The sequence below is a fragment of the Macaca thibetana genome, chromosome 3, assembly GCF_024542745.1.
Source record: "Macaca thibetana thibetana isolate TM-01 chromosome 3, ASM2454274v1, whole genome shotgun sequence".
NCBI lineage: Eukaryota > Metazoa > Chordata > Mammalia > Primates > Cercopithecidae > Macaca > Macaca thibetana.
Genome location: NC_065580.1, coordinates 152438025 through 152461880, shown reverse-complemented (window position 1 = coordinate 152461880; position 23856 = coordinate 152438025). Strand labels below are relative to the sequence as shown.

Sequence of the window (23856 nt, the reverse complement as noted above, 5' to 3'; positions counted from 1 at the left end):
ACAAGGAAAAAACATTTAAAAACTCAAAATAACATCATCAGAGTGAATGGGTAACATATTTCTTTCATCACTAGATGAAAATAAAAAGTCATAAAAAGAGAGACCAGGAAAGATGAAATTATTATTAAAAATGGAAAAACACTTCTGAGATGAGTCTTTATATTGAAAGGCTCAATAAGGTCTAACCACAGAAAGTAAAATAATGCATAAGCCTAGAAACAAAAACGTGACATTTTAGAATAATAAAAAGAAACCCAAAAGCTCCCAGAGAGTTAAGGAAAGAGAGAGACAAATGAAAAATGACAAATGACCAGCATCAGACTGTCATTAGCAGCACTGGACATCACAAAGAAATGGTGACATTTGTTCACCATTTTGAGGAAAAGTAATTTAAAACCAGAATTTTATACCCAGCTAAACTATCATTATAAATGTGAGGATAAGTTGACATATTTTCAGACAAGCAAGGAATCTTAAAATGTGTGTCCTAAAATCACCATATATGAAAAAGTACTTGATCTTTCACCAAGGCAAAATGAAAATTGAAAGAATACAGAGTGCAGCTTCAAATAAAACAAAGAGAGGACTCTGAGGATGGCATGCAAGAGCTAAAGAGACAAAGATAAAGTGTGGATCCACCAGATACTGAATCTCTGAATCACTGAGCATTCTCCTTACAAGGTGTGAGTGACTGAAGGGAGGGCCACTTAGCTTCCTTTTTTTTTTTTTTTTTTTTTGAGAAAGAGTCTGGCTCTGTCGCCCAGGCTGGAGTGCAATGGTGCGATCTCAGCTCACTGCAACCTCCACCTGCTGGGTTCAAGCAATTCTCCTGCCTCAGCCTCCTGAGTAACTGGGACTACAGGCACATTCCACCATGCTTGGCTAATTTTTTGTATTTTCAGTAGAGACGGGGTTTCACCATGCTGGCCAGGCTGGTCTCAAACTCCTACCTTGCGATCCACTCACTTCAGCTTCCCAAAGTGCTGGGATTACAGGCATGAGTCACCATGCTTGGCCAGCTTCCTCTTATCCTCAGTACCATTTTTATTTCATACGAAGTGCACATTTTTCTCCATGTTTATGTTTTAATATGCTAAAAGTAATAAAATATATCTAATCAGTCCAGAAACAGGATAGGTGGAACCAGAATTGCTCCTTTTGGAGAAACATTCATCTCTAAAACCTCAACTGAACGAAAGCTTTCTTGAAATATTTTCCACCACATTTCTGGGGCCAAAATAAAAACTGATGAAGAAACAGAGCCCTGCAACATACACACAAGTTTAATGAGGGAAAAACAAAGAGATAAACCAGCACGAATGACGCATCTCCAGCCACCAGCTCTAAACACCAACAAGGAAGAGAAGCTTCTGGAGCCTCCTGTCAGGACAACACACGCCAGGGAGGGATTTAAAAGCCCCACAGCCCTGAGCAGCTCACTCACTCACTCACTCACTCCCACACTCACTCCCTCACACCTCCCCCAGCTCACCTCCTCCCACCCCAGCATGGCCGTGTCCACCATGTCCGTCTGCTCCAGCACCTGCACCGACTCCTGGCAGGTGGACGACTGCCCAGAGAGCTGCTGCGAGCCCCCTTGTTGTGCCCCCAGCTGCTACACCCCGGCCTCCTGCCTGACCCTGGTCTGCACCCCAGTGAGCTGTGTGTCCAGCCCCTGCTGCCAGGCGGCCTGTGAGCCCAGCCCCTGCCAATCAGGCTGCACCAGCTCCTGCACACCCTCATGCTGCCAGCAGTCTAGCTGTCAGCCGGCTTGCTGCACCTCCTCCCCCTGCCAGCAATCCTGCTGTGTGCCCATCTGCTGCAAGCCTGTCTGCTGCAAACCCATCTGCTGTGTGCCCGTCTGCTATGGGGCTGCTTCTTCATGCTGCCAGCAATCTAGCTGCCAGCCAGCTTGCTGTGCCTCTTCTTCCTGCCAGCAGGCCTGCTGTGTGCCCATCTGCTGCAAGCCTGTCTGCTGTGTGCCCACCTGCTCTAAGGATTCCTCTTCATGCTGCCAGCAGTCTAGCTGCCAGCCAGCTTGCTGCACCTCCTCCCCATGCCAGCAGGCCTGCTGCATGCCTGTCTGCTGCAAGTCCGTCTGCTGTCTGCCTGTGTGCTCTGGCGCTTCCACTTCATGCTGCCAGCAGTCTAGCTGCCAACCAACTTGCTGTACCACCTCCTGCTGCAGACCCTCCTCCTCCGTGTCCCTCATCTGCCACCCCGTGTGCAGGTCCGCCTGCTGCGTGCCCGTCTCCTCCTGCTGTGCGCCCGCCTCCTCCTGCCAGCCTAGCTGCTGCCGCCCAGCCTCCTGCGTGTCCCTCCTCTGCCGCCCTGTGTGCTCCCGCCTGGCCTGCTGAGTCCTCTGCTCAGGCGAGAAGTCCAGCTGCTGAGTGCTCAGTCCTCACTCATCTACTGACTGTCTTTGCCGCCAAGCAGGATTCTCCAGTCTCAGGAGCCCCTGGAGTCCTCAGAATGCACCAGCTCCATCGGTAGCCACATAGTTGCTGCCTGAAGGGGATTTTGAGCACATCACACTTCCCTCCTCCCTCTCTGGGAAGAGACAACCCACAAATCCCTCAGCAGGTGGACTGTGGCCTTCTGGAACCCCCTTCTCCAAATGTGCTGTTTGCACCCAATGTGACAAAGAATTGCTCTAATCAATAAATTCTTGAGTCAGGAAATACGGGCTGGTGTGCACTTTCTGCTCTTCCCCTGAGCCCCTTTGCCTACTCCAAATTTGGGGTGTGGGACCACTGTCCTGTTGAAGGCAGACAGGACAATGTCTCTCATTCCAAGATCAAACACCCGAGAGAGACAGCAGGATTTAAAAGCAGATGTGATCATCTCCACACTCTTCCTGCAGCCGAAGCCACGCCCTGCCCACAGGGGAAGCCACGACCTGCCCACAGGGGAAGCCACGCTCTGCCCACAGGGGACAAGCCTCCAACTGAGCCAGGGAGGGGAGCAGAGCTGAGCGGGCTCAGCCTCTGGTGAGCTTTGTGCCACCTGCCCACACCTGTCCCCTGCCAGTCCAAGCTAAAGCTGAGTCGGGCAGAAGAAGAAACCCTGTTCAGTTGGGACCTGAGAGCCCCAGGCACCATGCTGGCCTCCTGGTGTGTGGGCCGTGGAGAAGGTGCCCACACAGAGGGCTGCCCCGAGAGCCTGAGGGCCACCCTGTGTGCTCTGAAGCACTAGCAATTCTGTGGGCCCCAAGAGGGGTTCTGGGGTCACTTGGACATCACTCATCCTACTCAGGGTTTAAGGCCTGAGTGAGGAGACACAGAGCAAAAAGACACCTTATCTACGAACCCTTAGGACAGTGGAAGAGGATAAGGCTATAGTCTCAGTGGACCCCTAGCACTGGAGAGTGACGAGGGCGCCAGTGAGACCAGCCAGGTCAGCACCTCCTCAGGAGGCTGGGAGGGCCCAGGGAAGAGGCGACAGAACAAAAACCCTAAGGGAACCTTTAACCAGAAAGTAGCTGAATTTAAACCTTCAATGACTCACAGATCTCTCAGTTTGCAAGTTTATTCCACCCGTGTCCATTACTTGCTATTCAAATATTAAGAAAAATATGGTCATACCCATACATAAGTGGACAAAGGCCTTCATAGACCCTTCAGAGCACAAAGAGTTAAAAAAGACGGGGAGACACTTCCACCTCACCACTAACCAAAGGTACAGGGGAGTCTAAGGTACAAGGGAGTCGGCACAGCGGGCACCAACATTGCTGAGGCTGAGCCGCTGTGCAGCCAGCGGGCAGACGCACCCAGGGCCATGGCCTCCAGGGCACGAGAGCCTCTGAGCCTCCCGACGGCTCCTGAGGGGAAAGCCAGGGACAGCCCCAGCGGGGCACAGCTTGTGACACCTGGGCCTCTGTGCTCTGTGTGGCAGCTGACACGCAGGTCTGCTGGTGGCCGTGTGTCCATGCAGCTGTCTGAGCCCACACGGTCAAGCTGCCGTGTCAGATGCAGAGGACAGAGTAGGATGGCAGCGGCCGGGCCCCCTCCCTTGTGAACCTGCGTGAAGGTATTCACAGCGCAGCGACAGCTCTGAGTGCCCCTCCCGGCTGTGAGCGAGACGCAGGACCCACTGAGTCAGGGGCAGTTGCTGCCTTCAAAGGCATCCCATGAAACCACAGGAAACCACAAAAGCCCCTCCACCGCCTGCCGGACAGAGCCGGACAGCCCCTGGGGACAGGGGGAGGGTGTCTGTAAGGCGAGGACATAGCCATACTGGACAGAGCCGGACAGCCCCTGGGGACGGGGGAAGGTGTCTGTAAGGCGAGGACATGGCCATGCTGGACAGAGCCGGACAGCCCCTGGGGCCAGGGGGAGGGTGTCTGTAAGGCGAGGACATAGCCATGCTGGACAGAGCCGGACAGCCCCTGGGGACGGGGGAAGGTGTCTGTAAGGCGAGGACATAGCCATACTGGACAGAGCCGGACAGCCCCTGGGGACGGGGGAAGGTGTCTGTAAGGCGAGGACATGGCCAGCGCATGCTCGTCAGGGTGTGATCAGGTACCCTCCAGCCTGCAGACGCCCTCGCCCAGTTGTAAGGGTGAGAGCACAGCCCCTGTGCGAGGCTGCTGGCCTGGGAGGAGGGACGAGCAGCGGTCTGTGGAGGGGGGCCCTCTAAGGAGTCCTCTTGGACCTCACATGCTTGTCAACACAGGGCATCCTGGTAACAGAAGTTTCTAGATATGGGCCTCTCAGCGGGAGGGGTACACTGGCCAGTGCTCCTCTTAGCTGATTTCTTGGTTCCCAAAAGGCTCCCACGGTACCCACGTGTGCCAACAGCCTCCTTCTACGGAGGACAGCACCCCCTCCAGGCAAATCCCACTCACACCCAGGACACGCCCACATCCTTTCTCCTGTGTGACCCACACTCATGCCCCAGGAACCAAGCTGGCTCTATCAGGAGGACAGCCCTTGGTTTTTGGGGCCAGGCTTCCCATTCCTGGAATTAGCCCAGGCATCCCCCACACAGGCCTCCCTCCTTCTGCAACAGCCTCAATGCCTGGATGGGAGCTGGGCCACCCTCAGGCCCAGCGCCGGGCCTTGCTGTGTGTGCAGCGGGCTCAGGCTGTGTCCTGAAGAGACCCAGCCACGCGGATTCTCAGTGAACTCTTCCTTGCTAAGGAACCACAGCCCACGGACACACAGAGGAGCCCGGGCTGCTCTCACGGCTTTGCGCCGACCCCTCTCCTGGGCTGAATAGTGTCCCCTTGTCCCCTTAAAAAAAGACATGTTGGTCCAGACACAGTGGTGTACACCTGTCATCCCAGCACTGTGGGAGGCTGAGGAGGGAGGATCACTTGAGCCTGGGAGTTTGAGAGCAGCCCAGGCAACACTGGGAGACCCCATCTCTACAAAAAAATAAAAAATTAAAACTTAGCTGAACATGGTGGTGTGCACTTATAGTCCCAGCTACTTTGGTGGGAAGACGGCTTGAGCCTGGGAGGTCAAGGCTGCAGTGAGCTGTGGTCACACCACTGCATTCCAGCCTGGGTGACCAGGCAAGAGGAAGGAAGGAAGGGAGGGAGGGAGGGAGGAAGGAAGGAAGGGAGGAAGGGAGGAAGGAAGGAAGGAAGGAAGGAAGGAAGGAAGGGAAAAGGTATATGTTGGATGCTAATGCTAATCCCTCATACTGTAAACATGACCTTATGTGGAAACAGGATCTTTGCAGATGTAGTCAAGTTGAAGTGAAGTCACTGGGGGGGACCCTGAGCCAACATCACTTCTGTTTTCATAAAAAGGCAAAAATTGCACACAAATGGGCACAGGGAGAATGCCATGTGATGATGAACAGAGACTGGGCGGTGCCCCTGCAAGCCAAGGACGCCAAAGAAGGCAACAGGCCCAGAAAACAGGACAGAGTCATCCCCCAGACTGGGACAGACTCTCCTTCACCACCGCAGAAGGAACCAGCCCCACTAATGCCTTCGCCTCAGACTTCAGTCCTCCAGAACCGTGAGACGTGAGCTTCTGCCGTGTCACGTGGCCGGCGTGGGGCTCTGTCACAGCAGCCCCCGGATGTCAACGTACCCTCCAGCTCCAGCCCCCAACGAGGGTGGAGAGTCCAGGGAAATGGGGCTAGAAGCTGGGAAAGGAGTTCTGAGGGAAGTGCCTGGGGCCTGTGACCTCCTACAGGCCAAGGGACAAGCCACAGAGATCCCCAGAGGTGGACGGAGTTCTCTGAAGAGGAGATAACCACGGCTTGGGTCTGACACACCCAAGTTTGAGGACAGAATCTGTGCAGATGCTCGGGGGGAAGACAGGGCGACACTCCCTGATGGTCCCCCAGGTAGACTCCTCTGAGTTCTCTATTTTTTTTTTCCTGCCTACTTTGAATCTGTTGACTTTTCTACTGGTGTTGAGAAAAAATTCACTTCTTATGGTATTACTAATTCAAGGCTGCCTGTAGACTTTTTCTTATACAATTCAGCCAGTTCTAGCTGAAATATAAATATTGAAAAGTTAACCCTAAACTCGTTTGAAACAGAAGGAAAGAATAAAAGAAGTTTAAAAAATCAAACTGCCAGGGAAACCGCTTTATCCAAAATTTTGACCCACAAACTTAATTAGATTATCTATTGGGCAAACAAAGTTTAGCCATGTAAATAGGTCTCAGTTTTGTCAGAAATATAATTTGGATCCAACCATTCTTTATAAACCAATGAGTATTACTAGTTCATGACTAAAATTCTAAAATGAAAGGGGTAAGATCTTTATTTGTGTGTTTGTTTGGATGTGTTTATGTATATGTACATGTATTATTATGTTATATGTTGTGTCTACATGATATCAAATTGACTTTTCAATAAATGAGCACTCATAAATTATCAAGTCTATTTTCCAAGTTCACAAGACCTAAGTAAATCTTTAATAAATAAGATGGTTTTAAAGTAACTAAAGTAAAAATTAAAATATCTTCAAAATTGTCAGCATACGTTTTTCCCTGGATTTACTCATCAGGCAGTTTTACATTTGTCTCTAATAAATATTTTAAGATGTCAGAGTTTAACATAAAGTTTAGAAGACTATAAACCCAGCCAAAAACAGAATGATTTTTGTGTCATGTTTTATAACTAAGACTAATTTAATATTGTTGGTTTAATGAAAACAACTGTATCTTCTGAGTTATCAACAAAATCCCCATACATTTAAGTTTCTTATTTAGGTGAAACCATATATTCACAGGCTATAAAAATGATTAACAAGGAAATAACTTGAAACAATGACTAAGGTTGTCTAATATGTCAGTTTTCACAATTGTTAAAAATAAATTAGGCAAATGTAAACGAGATAAACATCTATAAACTTTGTGTAATTTGAAATCTAAAAATTATGTTAAATTAAATAATAGATACGCATTACATGCCTGAGTCATTTTCAATTTTAAAATTTACATTATAAGAAAACATGTTTCTAAAAATGATAAAGTTGTTCTTATATGTTAAATACTGTTATGTGACAGAAAATTTAAAATTTGTTTCCTAGGTTTTCAATAAAGTTTAAGATTACTAGGAACTCAAAATTTTAATTAGTATATATAATTATATGTATAAAAACTGCCAAAAATAAGATGAGCTTTAATAAGAAAAAATTGTAAGAAAGGCATAAAAATGGTGTTCCTTATTGAGAAAAAGAATAATTTGCCAAATTCAAAGGTTATTTAAAAGTTGTTTCAAAATATGGATTTAGGAAGGAAACATGAAACGAGATAGAAAGTAACCAGTAAGTAGGAGAAAGAAATGTGAAGAAAGTTATGGATATGAAGATGTGTTTTTGGTAAGGAAGATTAACAAGAAAAGAGAATAATTTTGTATGAAAAAATCTTATATAGTGAATTTTTATCCTTAAGTAAAATGACTGGTTATTTAAGAATAAGGAAGACGGCCGGGTGCGGTGGCTCAAGCATGTAATCCCAGCACTTCGGGAGGCCGAGACAGGCGGATCACGAGGTCAGGAAATCGAGACCATCCTGGCGAACACGGTGAAACCCCGTCTCTACTAAAAAATACAAAACTTGGACTCAGGAAGGGGAACATCACACACCGGGGCCTATCATGGGGAGGGGGGAGGGGGGAGGGATTGCATTGGGAGTTATACCTGATGTAAATGACGAGTTGATGGGTGCAGCACACCAACATGGCACAAGTATACATATGTAACAAACCTGCACGTTATGCACATGTACCCTACAACTTAAAGTATAATAATAATAAATAAATTTAAAAAATAAATAAATAAAAAATAAAAAAATAAAAAGTACAAAAAACTAGCGGGCGAGGTGGCGGCACCTGTAGTCCCAGCTACTCAGGAGGCTGAGGCAGGAGAATGGCGGGAACCCGGGAGGCGGAGCTTGCAGTGAGCTGAGATCTGGCCACTGCACTCCAGCCTGGGCCACAGAGCGAGACTCCGTCTCAAAAAAAAAGGAATAAGGAAGACTAGGACAAAGCAGAAAATCCAGGCATGTTCTAACTGGTCTGTGTAAGTCATGATAAAGCTCTTGAAAAGATAATTTATGAAAGGAATTTTGTATATGATTAGGTTGGCTATAGTTAAAATGAAATTATTTATAATAGTCTTTCTACAGATTGAGCATTGACATTAAAACATATACTAATATACAACTAAAAATTTTGATCCCCTATGTTAGAGCAACAAGGTTTTCTTAAAGTATTGATTTGCTGTTAATAAAATTGCAAGAAGTTTTGGTTTTTAATTCTGAAATCGGTTTCTTTTTAAAACTTCTTAGATGTATGCCTCAGAAATCCAGCTTCTGCTGTACCTTGCTGCATGTGATTTTCAGGTCATACGTCATTAACCTTCAGCTTTTTCTTCTCTTGAGAAGACCTGGGATGATAATTCTCTCCTTCAACTTTTTATCAGCTCCTATAACTTTTTCCTGCAATTCTAACTCTGCTATGTGGCCTGACACTGAAATATTTATCCTGAAAGTTTAGAAAAGCAGCATTTTTCCTCCAGTATTACTTGATTCTGTAACTTGGTTTTTCTTGATATATCTGAATTGTTCCATGCCACTTTCTATATTGCTTTTGAGGACTTTTGATTATCACTGTGGTTAAATGAATATCTATTATTTTTAAATGACCTGTAATTCTGTTTTGATCAAATGTTTTAAAACTTTTTACATCTTTGACAGGTTTCTCCAGGACTTATTTGGTAAATTGTATGGAAAATATTGTAAAATAATAAGTTATACTAGATCTTTTTTCAGTTACATTTATGAGAATGTTGTTGATATAAATGTTTCAAAAATTATATAAATTCATAAAAAATCTAAAGTGTCATAATTTCAATTATGTTAAATCTTTTCTAAAGTTATGTTTGTATGGAAATGTTATTAATGTGAGTATTCTAAAGATTATATGAAATTTAAAAGTCTGATAGTCCTGATGGTGACACTGTCAGTATGTTTCTGATTATCTTAAAATGCTAAATTTCCTTGTCAGTTGGAAACTTCCATCAACTTTTCACCATGGCTATTCCAAGTTTTTGGAACTTGGAATCAGATATAGTTCTGAATTCTTCTCTAAAAACATTTGTGATCAGCTCTTTTCATGGAGAAGACTCTAGTAAGTGTGGATACAAAAATTTATAAAATTAAATAATACAGTTAATGAAAAAACATACAAACGTATGTTCTGGTTTTGTTAAATGGTTATCATATTTTTTTCCTACCTGTAACTCACTTTGACGTAATTAAATATGTGCTGTTATGAATGATTGTAGTATCCTTGTAATTGTCCTATGAAGGTGTCGTGTTAGGTGCAGGAAAACATCGCATTAGGAAAAAAACACCGATCATGCTAATTTAAAAATAGATGCGATTTGAAGCGTGTTTTCCAATAAATATGCAAAAATAAACGCTCGGCCCAGCACTCATTCCTTACAACTACAACTGTAGACTATCGATCTTCCTAGGAAAGAACCTTCCTAGCCACATGGGATGATAAACGCTGGTCTTATAAATGCAACCAGGCAGTTGATTTATGACCAAAAGTGGGAACTCGTGAGACCAAGTAGCAAACGTAAGAAGCCCTGTGTGCTGGCTTTTCTTGCCAGCAAAACTTCACAAAGCCCCAGTGTCTCACATCTCAGCTCTCCAGAGATGGTTTTGAGACAAAACAAGACAGAGCACATGGCCCCTGATGTCTCTTGCCTGAGTCACCACATTCTTTAAAAGATAAACGATGCTAGTCCTTGCCTTTTCCTGCACACAAGATAATGTCTTATAGGGCGAGTGTTGACGCCTCCGCGGTCCATAACCAGATGTGCTCCTGCCCCCAAACCTGGATGGGATTCTGCTTCGATGCAGCTTCTGAGCCAGTTTGATGTGATCTGCACATGCTGACCTCCCACCACCTGCATATGAACTGTGAGCTGAAACAGGGAGCCGAGCCTCTGACAGATCTGCCCCCGGGGCTAGAAACCTCACTCTTCTATAGTCCTCGGTAAAACTTCTGAGTAAAGCTCACTTTAATTCCTTAAAAGCTTGATTTTTTGTTTATCAACACCGCAAACCTCTTTCCCATCCAGTTGGATGAAGGAGTAGCTGTCGATTTAAATTCAGTTTAATATTTTAATTTCTTGACAAGAGTGGGCTGCACATACCAGCTAATAAGCAGAAGGCCTATTTTACCTAAAATGGATCAAACTACAAAATTAGTGATTTGTCCTCAATCTCACCCAGAAGAGAGTAAGAACTGACCTCATAAATTTAAGGAACAAAGTGGGACAAAAGGAAGCCTGATGTGACTGGGGTTGGGGGTTCGCATCAGGCCAAGCTCAGGAGCGCGGCCCTCTAGCCCGAGAGGGTGCTGTTGGGAGGTTCCTCACCAGGCCTAACAGTCACCTGGTACCTGCGCCTTCTCTGCAGGGAAGGAACTTTCCAGAATCCTGGGGAAGAAACCTCCTGAGGAAGGAGTGTGGCAAAGACGCTGAGGAGAAGGCATCACACAGACTCAGGTGAGCACTCAGCGTCTGGTATTGATGAGATATTTGCAAGAGACCCAGCGTCAGACAGTGCAGAGGGCCCTGTGGATGACCCAGGCTGAGAACCCGGGGAAACTGTAGAAAGGCGCATGGACTCACTGGTCAGGATCTAGTGACCATGCTGCAAAGGAGGCAGGTGGTCTGGTCAGGTGACGAAAGTCTGCTGTGGGAGGATGTGGGGACTGCCTGGCAGGAGTTCAGAGAGCCTGCTGGCTTCTGACCTCACACCTACAAGGGTCGTAGGAGGCCACTCACTCAGCAGCAGGTGGGGGTGCTGCAGGTGACCGGTCTATAGACCAGGGTGGGGCAGGAGGGCTGGCAGCACCCAGAGGTTGGGCAGAAGGAGGCCACACACAAAACAGGCTTGCAGCTCACAGACACACAGCAGGCCACCTGACAGGGGCTGGGCACACAGCAGGCCGGCTGGCAGCAGGTGGACACCCCACACAGGGGCTGGCACAGCAGAATCACACAGGGGGCTGAGCAGCAGCAGGAGGTCCCACAGCCCTGGGGTGGGTAGCAGGTGCTGGGGACGCAGCATGGGGAGCCAGGGCAGGCCATCGGGCAGCCTGAAGAGCAGCTGGTGTGGCACATGATGGGGTGTGGACAGGTGGGGGCACAGAGGACAGGGCTGGTCTGGAGCCTGCTTCCTTGGGTGGCCTTTATACCCAGGCCACTGGCATCCTGGCAACAAGCCCCCTGGCATCTTGCTTGTGGGTGGTTTTTCCTCCTCTGCCCTCTCCGGCTGATCTTTCTGTGTTTTCCTGTTGAGGTTACTTAGCTTAGGAAACTCTTTCAGCTGGGGGAGCCCTATCATTCAGCAGACTGTGTGTTTCCTGGAAACAGAGCCAACGGTAGCTGGTGAAGGGCTGTCAGGGAGGCCAGGGGCCCACCTCATGGATGTTCAGGGTCCCCCTGTTGTAAATACTGTCTGGAACTCACACAAGCACAGTCACAATCACTGCACCAGGGGCCCCGTTTTGACTGAGAAGCTCAGTCATCATCAGGGTCTTCCCGAGTAACGAGAGCAAAGCTACTGGGCTCCATATTGTGGAATAATAATGATGATTATTGGGGGAACAATAATGCACAGAGGTCTAGCACTGTGCCAGGCTGTGATTGGCATCTTACGGGGTTATCTCATTCATCTTTGCCAGCATTCGGGGTGGCCGATACCCCATTTTACAGATCATGCAAGTCCTAGATCATTTGCATGATGGGTGCGTGTCCGTGCCACTGCAGAGACGCAGGGATCTGGCCTGCTTGGTTTCACTCTGGAATCCGTGGTCGTTCCCACTGTGCCAAATTATACTGGGCTCAGGGTTCAATACATGACTCATCCTGAAGTCCTGAACCAGCTGGGACAGAGAAGATGGATGAAAAAATCAGCCACGTCGGCCTCTGTAGAGCATGGCTCAGGCATGTGACCACAGTGGGCTTCCTGACACCACACCTCAGAAGAGCCCACTTCACACGAGAAGCACTAGTGGCCACAGGCCGCCGCCTCTGCAGACGGAGCCCAGGAGGACCCATCACGGAGGGGGTCTGAGCTACTCTGGTTCCTCTCCCACGCTGGTTCCTCTCCCACGCTGAGGCTCTGATCAGTCTCACCTCTGCAGAGGCAGCATGGGGGAGAGTGAGGAGCTGGCGTGAAATTCCAGGATGACCCCGCACTTGGGAAGCAGCGGGCAGGAGTGTGGGTGGCACGTTCCTCCTCACACTCCAGCTCTGTTCTCTTGACGGATTGGCCACAGCGCTTTATTCTACGGTGGTGTCACATGGTAGGGGATGAGCCGTCTCTCAGGGCAGAGCTACTCCCTCCACCCCAGGCAGCTCCCAGGGGCACCCTCTGCTCCCGTGTGGGTCCTCCTGTGCCTGCTGGTGGTGGATACAGGTGATTCCTGCCACAGAGCCTTTGGACAACTCAGACACCACGTTAGTGAAATCCCCTCCCAGGCTGAAGACCAAGTGGGGTCTCACAGCTGTGGACAGAACTTACAAGTCTACGGATCCAGAGCCGATCGGTGGCCATGTGGTGGGAGTGACCTTAAGGCCTAGGGACAAGCCGGGTGAGGCCACAAGTTCAGTCCTGTCACAAGCAACTCCTTTCACTGCTATAGTTCATTATCATACTTAAAAACAAGAGAATTGGGGCAGCCACGGTGATCACATGTTCCTATGTGACCTAGTCACCAAGTAACTCATTTTAAAGGTTAGTTGTCTTACGAGTCGATCACAGAAGAACAAAGATGCATCTCTGATATTTACCTGCTTCTTTACCTTCCCCCATGCCCTCTACTCCTTCCTGCAGGTCAGGGTCCACCTGGCCTCGTCCTAGTCAACCCAAAGCACATCCGTGCACGTGGCCTGCAGCGTGCATCTGCAGGGGAGGATTTCTCCCAGCTTTTGCTCTTCTGAACAGGTTTTTACCTCAACATGTTTTGAAGGATTTTTTTCATAGGTATAGAATTCTGGGTTGGCAAATTTTCCCTCAGAATTTTAAAGAAGTTGCTCCATTGTCTTCTGGCCTCCACTGTTTTTGCTGAGAAGTGAGGGATTTTCTCATCCTTTCAAGAACGTTGTACCTTGTATGAAAAGTGCCTTTTCTTCCCACTGTCTTCAATATTTTTTTGATTTTTGGTTTTCATCACTTTTACTATTTGATGCTTAGATATGGCTTTCTTTGTATTGATCCTCCTACAGGTTTCTGAGATTCTTGGGTCTGTAAGTTGTTATTTTTTAAATTATATTTGGTGCCTTGGGCCATTATTTTTTTCAAAACTTATTTATGGTTCAGCATCACTCTCTTCTCTTTCCGAGGCTGAAATTGCTAGTATGTTAGACAGTTCAGTATGTCTCATACGTCTTTTCATTTTTCTTCATTCTTTCTCCTCTTTGAGACAGGATAATTTCTACTGGTGTGTCTTCAGGTTCACTGATTCTTTTTCCATCCAACTCCTAACCCCAAACCCCAGACCCCCTAGCATGGGATTCTGATGCTTGGTTCTTGAGTCCTCATGATCTGACCAGTTTTCCTGCACCCATGGCCCAATACCCAGAGTGCAGGATTCCTGCCTTCCCTGGACATACCGGTTTCTGCAGCAGCATCCTCACTCTCTCCATGGCCACACTGTCTCCTCACAGAGGCCCCCCCAGACCACCCACTGGCACCCCCATTACTATCTCCTGAACCCATTTTTCCCCGGCACTCAGCCCTGTATGGAATTATTTCATGCATTCATTTCTTCCTTTACTCATTTATTCACTGCCCACCGCTAGAAGGCTCTTGAAGCCAAGACCTCTTTGCTGCTACTACACAATATATATTTGTTGAATGAACAAATAACTTCTTGTATAGATTACTCTATGGCAGGGTTGGCTAACTTTCTGTAAAGGGCAGATGGCAAATATTTTAGACTTTGCATGTTACAGTCTCTTCCATAACTACTCAGTTGTACCAATGCAGTGCAAAAGAAGCCACAGACAACACATAAACTAATGGCATGCTGTGATCCAATAAAAGTTCATTTGAAAAACAGGCAGTAGGCCAAATTTGGCTCCCAGACCATAGTGTGCCAACCTATGCTTTAAAGTTTTACTCTACAAAATAAAAGCTCAAAACACATTACTATCTCAACATCTTCCTTGATAGCATGAAACAAAAGTGAACAAACAGGATTTGGTACTTTGAGTCAAGCCAGTGGTGCTATGTGCACAGTAGTAGCCTGAAAAAAATCAACAAAAAACCTGCATAATGTCAAACCAGAACATCCTGTTTACAGAAGAAACTAACCTCGAGGCCAAAGATATTTATGGTAGAGCATGACGCGGGAAAGCGCACGCGGGAAAATAAGATGTTGGGAAACACAGTGGCAGCAACCACGAGGAAGACAACAGTCATGTTTTTGTGTTACCCAGATGCCCGGGACCCAGGTATAAAGACCACCAGAGAAGCGGCTTCCAGACATCACCACCCTCCTCCCCAGTACCAGCCCAGCCACACGCCATCATGTGCCAAACCAGCTGCTCCCCAGGCTGCCAGCCAACCTGCTGCATACCCAGCCCCTGCCAGGCATCCTGCTACATGCCCGTGAGCTGCCAGTCCTCCGTGTGCGTGCCCGTGAGCTGCACGCGCATTGTGTGTGTGGCCCCCTCCTGCCAGCCCTCTGTGTGTGTGCCTTTGAGCTGCAGGCCAATCATATATGTGACTCCCTCCTGCCAATCTTCTGGGTGCTACCAGCCCCCCTGCACCACCGTCCTCTGCAGACCCATCTCCTGCAGCGCCCCTTCCTGCTGCTGACCAGCTGCTCCTGGTACACAGGGGTACACACCTGTATCCCTCCATGAACTAGCATCTGGTGGACCCCCAGACTGTACACATGGGGCAGATGAAAAGCATGCTCAAGGAAACCTCTGAACTTTGGGGTGAGAACACGGAAAAATGATTCAGACCTTCTGTGACCCCGGGAACCCCCTCAAGGAAGTCCTGGCTGCCAGAGTCCTTCTCTCACTCCGGCAGGAAACTAAAACCCATGTGAGCCAAATAAATCAGCCGTCCCTTTACACCTCGTCTCTCTCTTTTATCCTCATGTATTTTGTAAGTTCTTTCCTTGAAGGTACCTACCAACTTTAACGGCAGCAGCACCTCTTCAGAGAGCCGCCTTCCTGATGGCTGAGCTGAAGTGGAGGGTTCTTGGTTGGGGGAGTGGCCCGAAGGTGCTGTCCCCACACTCAGTCCTCCAGCTTCGCACTGTGGGATAGTAAGATGTTGGGAAACACGGTGGAAACCACCATGAGGAAGACAACTGTTGTGTTTTTATGTTACCCGGATGCCTGGGACCCGGGTATAAAGACCACCAGAGAGAAGCTTCCAGATGGAAAGTGTTAGGGGGAGGGTAGAAGAAAACAATCCTCTACCCAGAAGGAGGGATGGGAAATAGTCCTGGGCCCCGGATCCCATGCAATACCTCAAAGGATTACTATGGCAAAGAGGGCAGGAAACTCTTTCAAACAACAACCACCACAAATACAGCGCAGAGCTCGTCTGTCCCGGGCAGGGGCAGCAGGAAGTCCAAGAAAGTCTCATTCTCCAAGTCCCACATGCAAAGGGCCTGCCTAAGACTGACACTGGACCAGGACAGAGAGCCCTCCTGTCTCCAGCTCCAGCCTAGCAGGCACAGCTCAAAAAGCAACATCAGCCTGCCTCTGGGGAAAGGCAGAAGTGTGTAGAGATCTCCTCTGAATGTCAGGCATGCAGGGGCGTGTGAAAACTGAGGGTGGAGCAAATGCACTGACCTCCCCACCCCTCATCTTAAGCGCAAGCACTGATATACCCTAAACGCAAGCCACTGGTGCACTGAAGGCAACCATGGTAACAACAAAACCCAAACCACCGTCACTGTCTGACCAGATTGATTCATCCACCTCCCCCTACACACGAATGACCTGACAGAAAAAGAGACACACGCATTTCCAGAAGGAAATGTTGATGTCTGATATTCAATAAAAAATTATAAGACATGCAAAAAAGCAAGGAAAAACCAAGCCATTGTCAGCAAAGAAATCAACAAAACTGGATTCAAAAGTGACCCAGGGACTGGGCACAGTTCACACCTATAACCCCAGCACATTGGGAGGCTGAGGCTGGAGAGTTGTTTAAGCCTCGTAGTTCAAGGCTGCAGTGAGCTGAGATTGCACCAGCCTGGGTAAAAGAGCAAGACACTATCTCTAAAAATAAAAAGTAAAATGACACAGGTTTACAGCTATCAGGCTGTAACTTTAAAATAACTGTAATGAATAGATTAAAGGGTCAAGGATAAAGCATTAAAACCATATATGAAGAGATGGGTAATTTCATGAGACAGATGGAAACTATAAGAAAGGGTCAAGTGGATATGATAAAAATCAAAATACAATATCAAAGATGGCTTCCTTCAGTGGGCTCATCAGTATACTTGATACAACCAGATGTGGAAGCTTAGAATTTGAAGACATGTAAATATAAATTGACCAAATTAAAACACAAAGAGAAAGAGGAGGGTGGAGGAAGACAAGAGAAAAACATCAAAAAGCTCTGGGACAATATCAAATCCTCATTTATGGATGTAATTGGAGTCCCTGAAAGAGAAGAAAGAGAGGGCAGGGCAGAAGAAATATTCAAAGAGGTAACAGCTGAGAAATATTCTAAAAATAATGAAATACATAAAGCCCCATATCCAAAACGTTCAGAGAACCCCAAATTGGGTAACTATATCCCCACTACAAATGACTAGACGTGTCACATTAAATCTGTGACTGATAAAAACCAAAGGTAAAAAGGGAAATCTTGAAAGCATCCATATTTTAAAAGCAGACTACGAGCATAAGGACAAAGGTAAGGTTTACATCAGACTTCTAATCAGAAATCACACGACCCAAAGTACATCTTTAAAATACTGAAAGAAAATCTGTCGACCCCATGACACTAAAAGTATCTTTCAAAAATGAGAGAACACTTTTTCAAATGAACAAAAACTGAAAGACTTCATTAACAGCACACATGCACTATAAGAAATTCTTCAAAAATTTCTTCGAGCCAAGGAATATGATAGCAGATAGAAACTTGGATTCACACAAAGAAAAGAAGAGCTCTTGGCTGGGTGCGGTGGTTCACGTCTGTAATCCCAGCACTTTGGGAGGCCAAAGTGGGTGGATCACCTAAGGTCAAGAGTTTGAGGCCAGCCTGGCCAACATGGTGAAACCCCGTCTCTACTAAAAATACAAAAATTAGCCAGGCGTGGTGGCGTGCTCTTGTAATCCCAGCTACTCGGGAGGCTAAGGCAGGAGAATTGCTTGAACCCAGGAGGCAGAGGTTGCAGTGAGCCAAGATTGCACCACTGCACTCCAGCCTGGATGACAGAGCAAGACTCTGTCTTGGGGGGGGAAAAAAAGAGAGAGAGAAAGAAAAGAAGAGCTCTAGAAATTATTTTAAAAGAAGATAAATATAAAAAGCATTATAACTAATTGACTGTCCAGAGCAAAAATAGTGACAATGCATTGTGGAATTTTAAACATAAGTAAAAGTAAAACATGGCAACAATCACACAAGGAATATAAAAGAGGACATGGAGGTACACTGCCGTAAAGTCCTGCCACTTACAGATGAAGTGGCATCATATTACCCGGAGGTATACTTTGTTACAGTAAAGGTTTATATTGTAAATCTTAGGCCAAATAAGTTTGAAAAGACATATTAGGCTATTATCACCTTGCTACAAGGAAATACCTGAGACTGAGTAATTTATAAAGAAAGGAGATTTAATTGGCTCACAGTTCTGCAAGCTGCACAGGAAGCATAATCCTGGCATCTGCTCAGCTTCTGGGGAGGCAGAATTGTGAGGAAACTTACAAGCATGGTGGAAGGTGAAGGGGGAGTAGGCACATCAGGTGGCCAGAGCAGGAGCAAGAGAGAAAGACAGGGGAGGGGCCACACGCCTTTAAACAACGAGGTCTCCCGAGAACGAACCCACTGTCTCAAGGACAGCACCAAGGGGATGCTGCTAAACCATTCATGAGAAATCCACCCCCATGATCCAATCACCTCCCACCAGATCCCACCTCCAACAATGGAGATTACAATTCAACATGAGATTTGGGCGGGGACACAAATCCAAACTCTATCAAGATGTATACAAAAAGTAGATATAAAAGGGAATAACTAAGAATGCTAAACCAAAAAGTGGCATAGAAAGAGGGCAAAGATAAAAAGGAACAGATGGAACAAATAGAATATGAATAGCAAAGTGATATTTTACATTAAGTAGATCAAAAATTAAATTAAATTAAATGCAAATCATCTAAACACCAAAACCAAAAAACAGAGATTTTTAATTAGATTAAATAATTCAGGATCCAACTATATTCTATCTACCAGAAACCTCACATTAAATATAAAAACATAGATAGGTTAAAAGTAAGCAGATGGAAAAATATACCACACAAACATTAATCAAATAAAATTGGAATGGTTATATTAATATCAAACAAAGTCAACTTCACAAAAGAAATATTACCAGGGATAAAAAGGAATATTACATAATGATAAAGTATCAATTCACCATGGAAACATAACAACTCTAAATGTGTAAGCACCAAACAGCCAACTTTCAAAACACATGCAACAAAAAAACTGAGAAGGGAAAGGAGAAACAGATAAATCAGATTGGTCACTGGACTTCAGCTTCAAGAGAACAAGTAGACAGAAAATCAGCAAGGATACAGAAGGCCTGGACAACACCGTCAATCAACTTGACCTAATGGATACTTATAGAACACTCCACCCAACAATAACAGATACACATTCTTTTCAAACACATGAAACATTCACCAAAAAGACTATATTCTGGCCGTAAAATAAACTTCAACCCATATAAAAAAAGTTGAACTAATACAATGTATGTTCTCTGACCACAAAGAAATTAAATTAGACATTAACAACAAAATGATAACTAGAAACACCCTGCAGAACTGTAAACTAACCAACACACTTCTAAATAACCCATGGGTCAAAGAAGAATCACAAGAGAAATTAGAAAATATTTTGAATTAAATACAAATTAAAAGAAAACATGTCAAAATATACGGAACATGGCTAAAATAGTGTTTAGAGGGATAAAATTATATCAGTAAGTGCTTATATTCACAAAGAAGAAAGTCCTGAAATAGTTATCTAAGTCTGCACTTTAAAGAAAGCAAATTAAACTCAAAATTAGCAAAATAAATAATTAAAAATCTGCAAAAAAATAATGAAGTAGAAAACGGAAAAAATTTCAATGAAGCCAAAAGCTGCTTCTTTGAAAAGAACAATGAAATGAATAAGCATCTAGCCAGACCGATCAGGAAAATTATAATAAAAAGAAAGAAGAGACACAAAATAGCAATATTAGGAGTGGAAAAGAGACATCATTACAAATCTTACAGTTATTAAAAGCATGATAGAGGAACGACGTAAACAACTTCGTACCACTAAATTTAATAATGTACATAAAATTGGCACTTTTTTTTAAAGTATGAAAGCTTATTCCAGAGAAGTAGGTAGCCTGAATAGTATCATATCTGTTAAAGAAGTTGAATTTTCAGTTAAAACCTTTCAACGAACAAAACTAGAGGCAAATGACTTCCCTGGAAAATTCTACCAAACATTTAAAGAAGAAATATAACCAATTCTACATGATCTCTTACAGAAAATAGAAGGAAAGGAATCATTCCCAATTAAATGTATAGGGCCAGCATAATCTTGATATCAAATTTGAACAAAAGTATTACAAGAAAACTATATACTACTAATAATATCTCTTATGGATATAGATGCCAAAATTATCAACGAAATACTAGCAAATTCAATCCAGAAATACGTAAAAGAGATAAAAGGTCGTGATCATGTGGGATTTATCCCAAGAATGCAAGGTTGGTTCAGTGTTAAAAAATCAACTTATATAATTCACCATATCAACAGACTAAAGAGGAAGCACCATATTATTATCTCAATAGATTCAGAAAAGGCTTTGGATAAAATTAAACATCCATTCAGAATAAAAGCTGTTAGCAAACTAGAAATTAAAAGGAACTTATTTTAAACAGCATCTGTGAAAAACCTATAGCTAATATCATACTTAATGATGAAAGACTATATGCTTTCCCTTAAAATCAAGAATAAAGCAAGAACATTCACTTTTGCCTCTGCTGTTTATTACCATACTGGACCTCCCAAACAGTGAAGTAAAAAGCATGCAGGCTGGAAAGGAAGAAATAACACAGTCTCTATTAACATATTACATTATTGTCTACCTAGAAAATCCCCAAAATTCTACAATAAAGCTACAAGAACTAGTAAGTGAATTTAACAAGGTCAAAGAAAAATTGACAATATACAAAAATCAATTTATTTTAATATACTAGCAATGAACAATCAGAAATTGAAACTTAAAAATAGTACCATAATAGCATTAAACATTATAAAATACTTAGGGGTAAATTATGGAGAAATAAAATGTATACATTGAAAACTACAAAATATTGATGAGAAAAATCAGAGAAAACCTAAATAAATAGACCATGTTATGGATGGCTGGATATGTCAACTCTCCCCCAAACTGATCTATAGTTTCAATACACTCCCAATCAAAATCTCAACACAAATTCTGCAGATATTGATAAGCTTATTCAAATATCTGTATGGAAAGACAAAGAAACTAGAGTAGAGTAGACTAAACAACCTCTTAAAAGAAGAACAAAATTGGAGAACTCACACTAGCTGATTTCAAGACCTGCTATAAAGCTGCATTTATCAGGACAGGACGGTGTTGGCAAAAAGACACTTAGCATATGACCCAGCTATTCCACTCCTGACGTTCACCCAAGAGAGAGAAACAAATATGTCCACGCAAAAACCTGGACTCACTAACACATGTCCCATGTGGAGCACTAGCAGCACAGAAAGTGGGCTCCAAGTGGCCCTGAGGGCCCCACAGCTCTGGAGGGTGGGGACTGAGCCAGGCCTCATCCATGCTTCCCTCCAGAAGCATTTTTTGGTTACCAGCCCTCCCTCCTCTCATGCTCTGATTTCCAGTTTCACCTCCAACTCCCAGCCTAGAGGACCAGAGTGCTTACGTGTGTGCATAAGTGTGTGCATGTTGTATAGTGCACACATTGCATGTGTTCATGGGTTTGAATGTGTTCAGCTGCAAGCATTTATATGTCTGGATTGATTGGTTCCATTTCTTGCTCAGTTTTATCCAAAGTCCCCCAATTTAAACAACACAATAGGTCCCTGATCACCTTGCCTAAAAGATGATGAAACCAGTTTTTCAACTCTAAACTCAACACCTGCCTCCAAGGCAAATAAAAAGCTTGGAATCTAAGACAGCCAGTAGTGAGAATGCCCTTCGGGACAGCTCTGGGCTATACTATCTGGAATAGCAGACTCCTGGGGCAAGAGGGCTGGCCCATCTACTGGGGAACGTTTAACCTGAGACAGCCACAGCAGAGCCCCCCAGAAGGAGAATGCAGCCCAGACAGGGGAAATGCGGAAGAACGCCACCAGCACAACACAGACTGGAAAAAGCAAGTTCCAGATTACATTCAGAATAATTCCTTTTTCATATCATCAGAAATTACTAAATTAGAAAACACGCATTTCAGGAATACAAAGAGATATGATTCAACTCTATTTTTTCTAGAAAGTAACAGAATAAGGAGCACACAATCCCAACAGTGGCTGCCCCAAGAAGTTCGTGGTAAATTATTGATGATGTTCTCATTTCTATGTCAGGCAGTGGGTTCATGGGGGTTTATTGTATTAGGATTCTCAGTAATTGGTCATCAGTCAATCAGTAAGAGCTGAGCCTCTGGGGACCAGTGATGGGAGTGTGTGCTGCAGAACTAATCCAGTTCTGTAAACCCAAGATCCTCCGCGACCTGGGAACAGGACGTCCACCAACCACATGGGAAAACCCGATCCTCAGTGCTCTGAGGCTTTGGCCATCAGTGCAGGGCTTGCTGGCCTGGAGCAGGAGTGGACAGCCAGTGGGGAAGACCACTCACTCCACCACAGGAGGGTAAGTCACTGCTGTGGCCACTGCACCTGGGCCCTGGGAGTCTTGGGCGAGACCATATGGGCATCTTTAGCTGCACCCTCCACCCGGGACACCACCTTCTGATGAGGACTGTGAGAAGGGACCACTGAAGAGGGTTTAGCAGCAAATTCTATGTAATCAGCAGAATAGACAGCGGGGAGTATGGAAATAAAAAACAAAGACCAGAAACGCAGAGCTGCATAGGGAAAGCTGGTTTATTTGGTTCTCGTGGGGTCAGAGAATGACTCTGGGACCCCGGATGGGCAAGGTCAGCAAGGGCTCCAGATCATTCTGTCATATTCTCAATCCAGAATTCACAGGGTTCACTAAGCATGCTTTTCACCTGCCCCATGTGCAGAAGATCAACTGAGGACTCATCCGGGGAGTGTGCAGGTGTGGCCTCATCTGCACTGGGAGCAGCGGGTCTGGAGATTCATGGTCAGCAGCAGGAAGGGATGCCGCAGGAGATGGGTCTGCAGAGGACGCTGGCGCAGGAGGGCTGGCAGCACCCGGAGGACTGACAGGAGAGAGCCGCATAAACAACGGGCCTGCAGCTCACAGGCACGCACAGGGAGGACTGGCAGGAGGGGGCCACACACACGATGGGCCTGCAGCTCACAGGCACGCACACAGAAGACTGGCAGCTCACAGGCACGCACACAGCTGGCTTGAAGCTCACGGGCACACACACGGAGGACTGGCAGCCCACAGGCACGCAGCAGGATGCCTGGCAGGGGCTGGACACGCAGCAGGTTGGCTGGCAGCCTGAGGAGCAGCTGGTATGGCACATGGTGGTGTGTGGCTGGATAAGATCGAGGCAGAAGACAGTGATGTCTGGGGATGGCCTCCCTGGGCAGCCTTTATACCTGGACCCAGGCATCCCCACAACACAGAAGCACGCCTGCCTTCCTTGTTTTTCTTCCTCAGTGCTGTCTCCTGGAGCTTAATTTTCTGTTGTAGGTGTCTCTGGGTTTTGTTTGGCCCTTAGTTTCATGACTAATTGTACCTTCTTCGAGCTCTTGGTATGCTTGGAAACCTGCCAGAGTGTTTTACTGTCTGCATCTGGATTCTTCTTTGTTCTTTAAAATTTTTACCTGAGTTACTTTTGTGAGATTCCAAAAACTCAGATCTCCAGATTTTCCTCTCTGTGTGATGATGGTCCTTAAAAGACAGAAGTTTACACTCCTCCCATGGCTCAGGAAGGCTCCATAGTCAATGTG

General features: G+C 45.6%; 6 protein-coding genes across 10 annotated transcripts in view; 2 read left to right on the top strand and 4 right to left on the bottom strand.

Moving 5' to 3' along the window:
• Positions 1-23856, bottom strand: part of CFAP410 (cilia and flagella associated protein 410) — a 413721-nt gene that overhangs the window by 312107 nt on the left and 77758 nt on the right. The gene's annotated exons all lie outside the window — the stretch shown is intronic.
• The window catches only part of TSPEAR (thrombospondin type laminin G domain and EAR repeats), a 227537-nt gene that overhangs the window by 160183 nt on the left and 43498 nt on the right, over positions 1-23856 (bottom strand). The gene's annotated exons all lie outside the window — the stretch shown is intronic.
• On the top strand, positions 1468-2697 carry LOC126950643 (keratin-associated protein 10-1-like). Of its 3 annotated transcripts, none has more exons than XM_050784485.1 (2): positions 1468-1829; positions 1941-2697. In XM_050784485.1, exons 1-2 carry the CDS (start codon positions 1509-1511, stop codon positions 2355-2357), a joined length of 738 nt encoding a protein of 245 aa, XP_050640442.1. In that variant the 5' UTR covers positions 1468-1508; the 3' UTR covers positions 2358-2697. The 3 variants fall into 3 exon arrangements, with proteins under 3 accessions (XP_050640442.1, XP_050640444.1, XP_050640443.1); XM_050784487.1 differs by having other exon boundaries at positions 1468-1859; positions 2067-2697; XM_050784486.1 differs by having other exon boundaries at positions 1468-1871; positions 1998-2697.
• Positions 11217-12243, bottom strand: LOC126950664 (keratin-associated protein 12-4). The gene has a single exon (XM_050784535.1). It carries the CDS (start codon positions 11616-11618, stop codon positions 11280-11282), a length of 339 nt encoding a protein of 112 aa, XP_050640492.1. The 5' UTR covers positions 11619-12243; the 3' UTR covers positions 11217-11279.
• On the top strand, positions 14986-15395 carry LOC126950667 (keratin-associated protein 12-3). Its single transcript, XM_050784538.1, has one exon. It carries the CDS (start codon positions 15034-15036, stop codon positions 15322-15324), a length of 291 nt encoding a protein of 96 aa, XP_050640495.1. The 5' UTR covers positions 14986-15033; the 3' UTR covers positions 15325-15395.
• Positions 23076-23426, bottom strand: LOC126950663 (keratin-associated protein 12-1). 3 transcript variants are annotated; one of them, XM_050784534.1, is made up of 2 exons: positions 23245-23426; positions 23076-23184 (listed from the first exon to the last, which is right to left on the bottom strand). In XM_050784534.1, exons 1-2 carry the CDS (start codon positions 23424-23426, stop codon positions 23076-23078), a joined length of 291 nt encoding a protein of 96 aa, XP_050640491.1. The 3 variants fall into 3 exon arrangements, with proteins under 3 accessions (XP_050640491.1, XP_050640490.1, XP_050640489.1); XM_050784533.1 differs by having other exon boundaries at positions 23076-23303; positions 23352-23426; XM_050784532.1 differs by having other exon boundaries at positions 23076-23426.

Excerpts from the sequence above, each read along its gene's own strand:
- LOC126950667 (XM_050784538.1), top strand. The coding sequence starts at position 15,034 with ATGTGCCAAACCAGCTGCTCCCCAGGCTGCCAGCCAACCTGCTGCATA.
- LOC126950664 (XM_050784535.1), bottom strand. The coding sequence starts at position 11,618 with ATGTGCCACACCAGCTGCTCTTCAGGCTGCCCGATGGCCTGCCCTGGC.
- LOC126950643 (XM_050784485.1), top strand. The coding sequence starts at position 1,509 with ATGGCCGTGTCCACCATGTCCGTCTGCTCCAGCACCTGCACCGACTCC. Across the intron at positions 1,830-1,940 it reads TGCCCATCTGCTGCAAGCCT|GCCTGCTGTGTGCCCATCTG; the intron begins GTCTGCTGCAAA and ends TCCTGCCAGCAG.
- LOC126950663 (XM_050784532.1), bottom strand. The coding sequence starts at position 23,426 with ATGTGCCATACCAGCTGCTCCTCAGGCTGCCAGCCAACCTGCTGCGTG.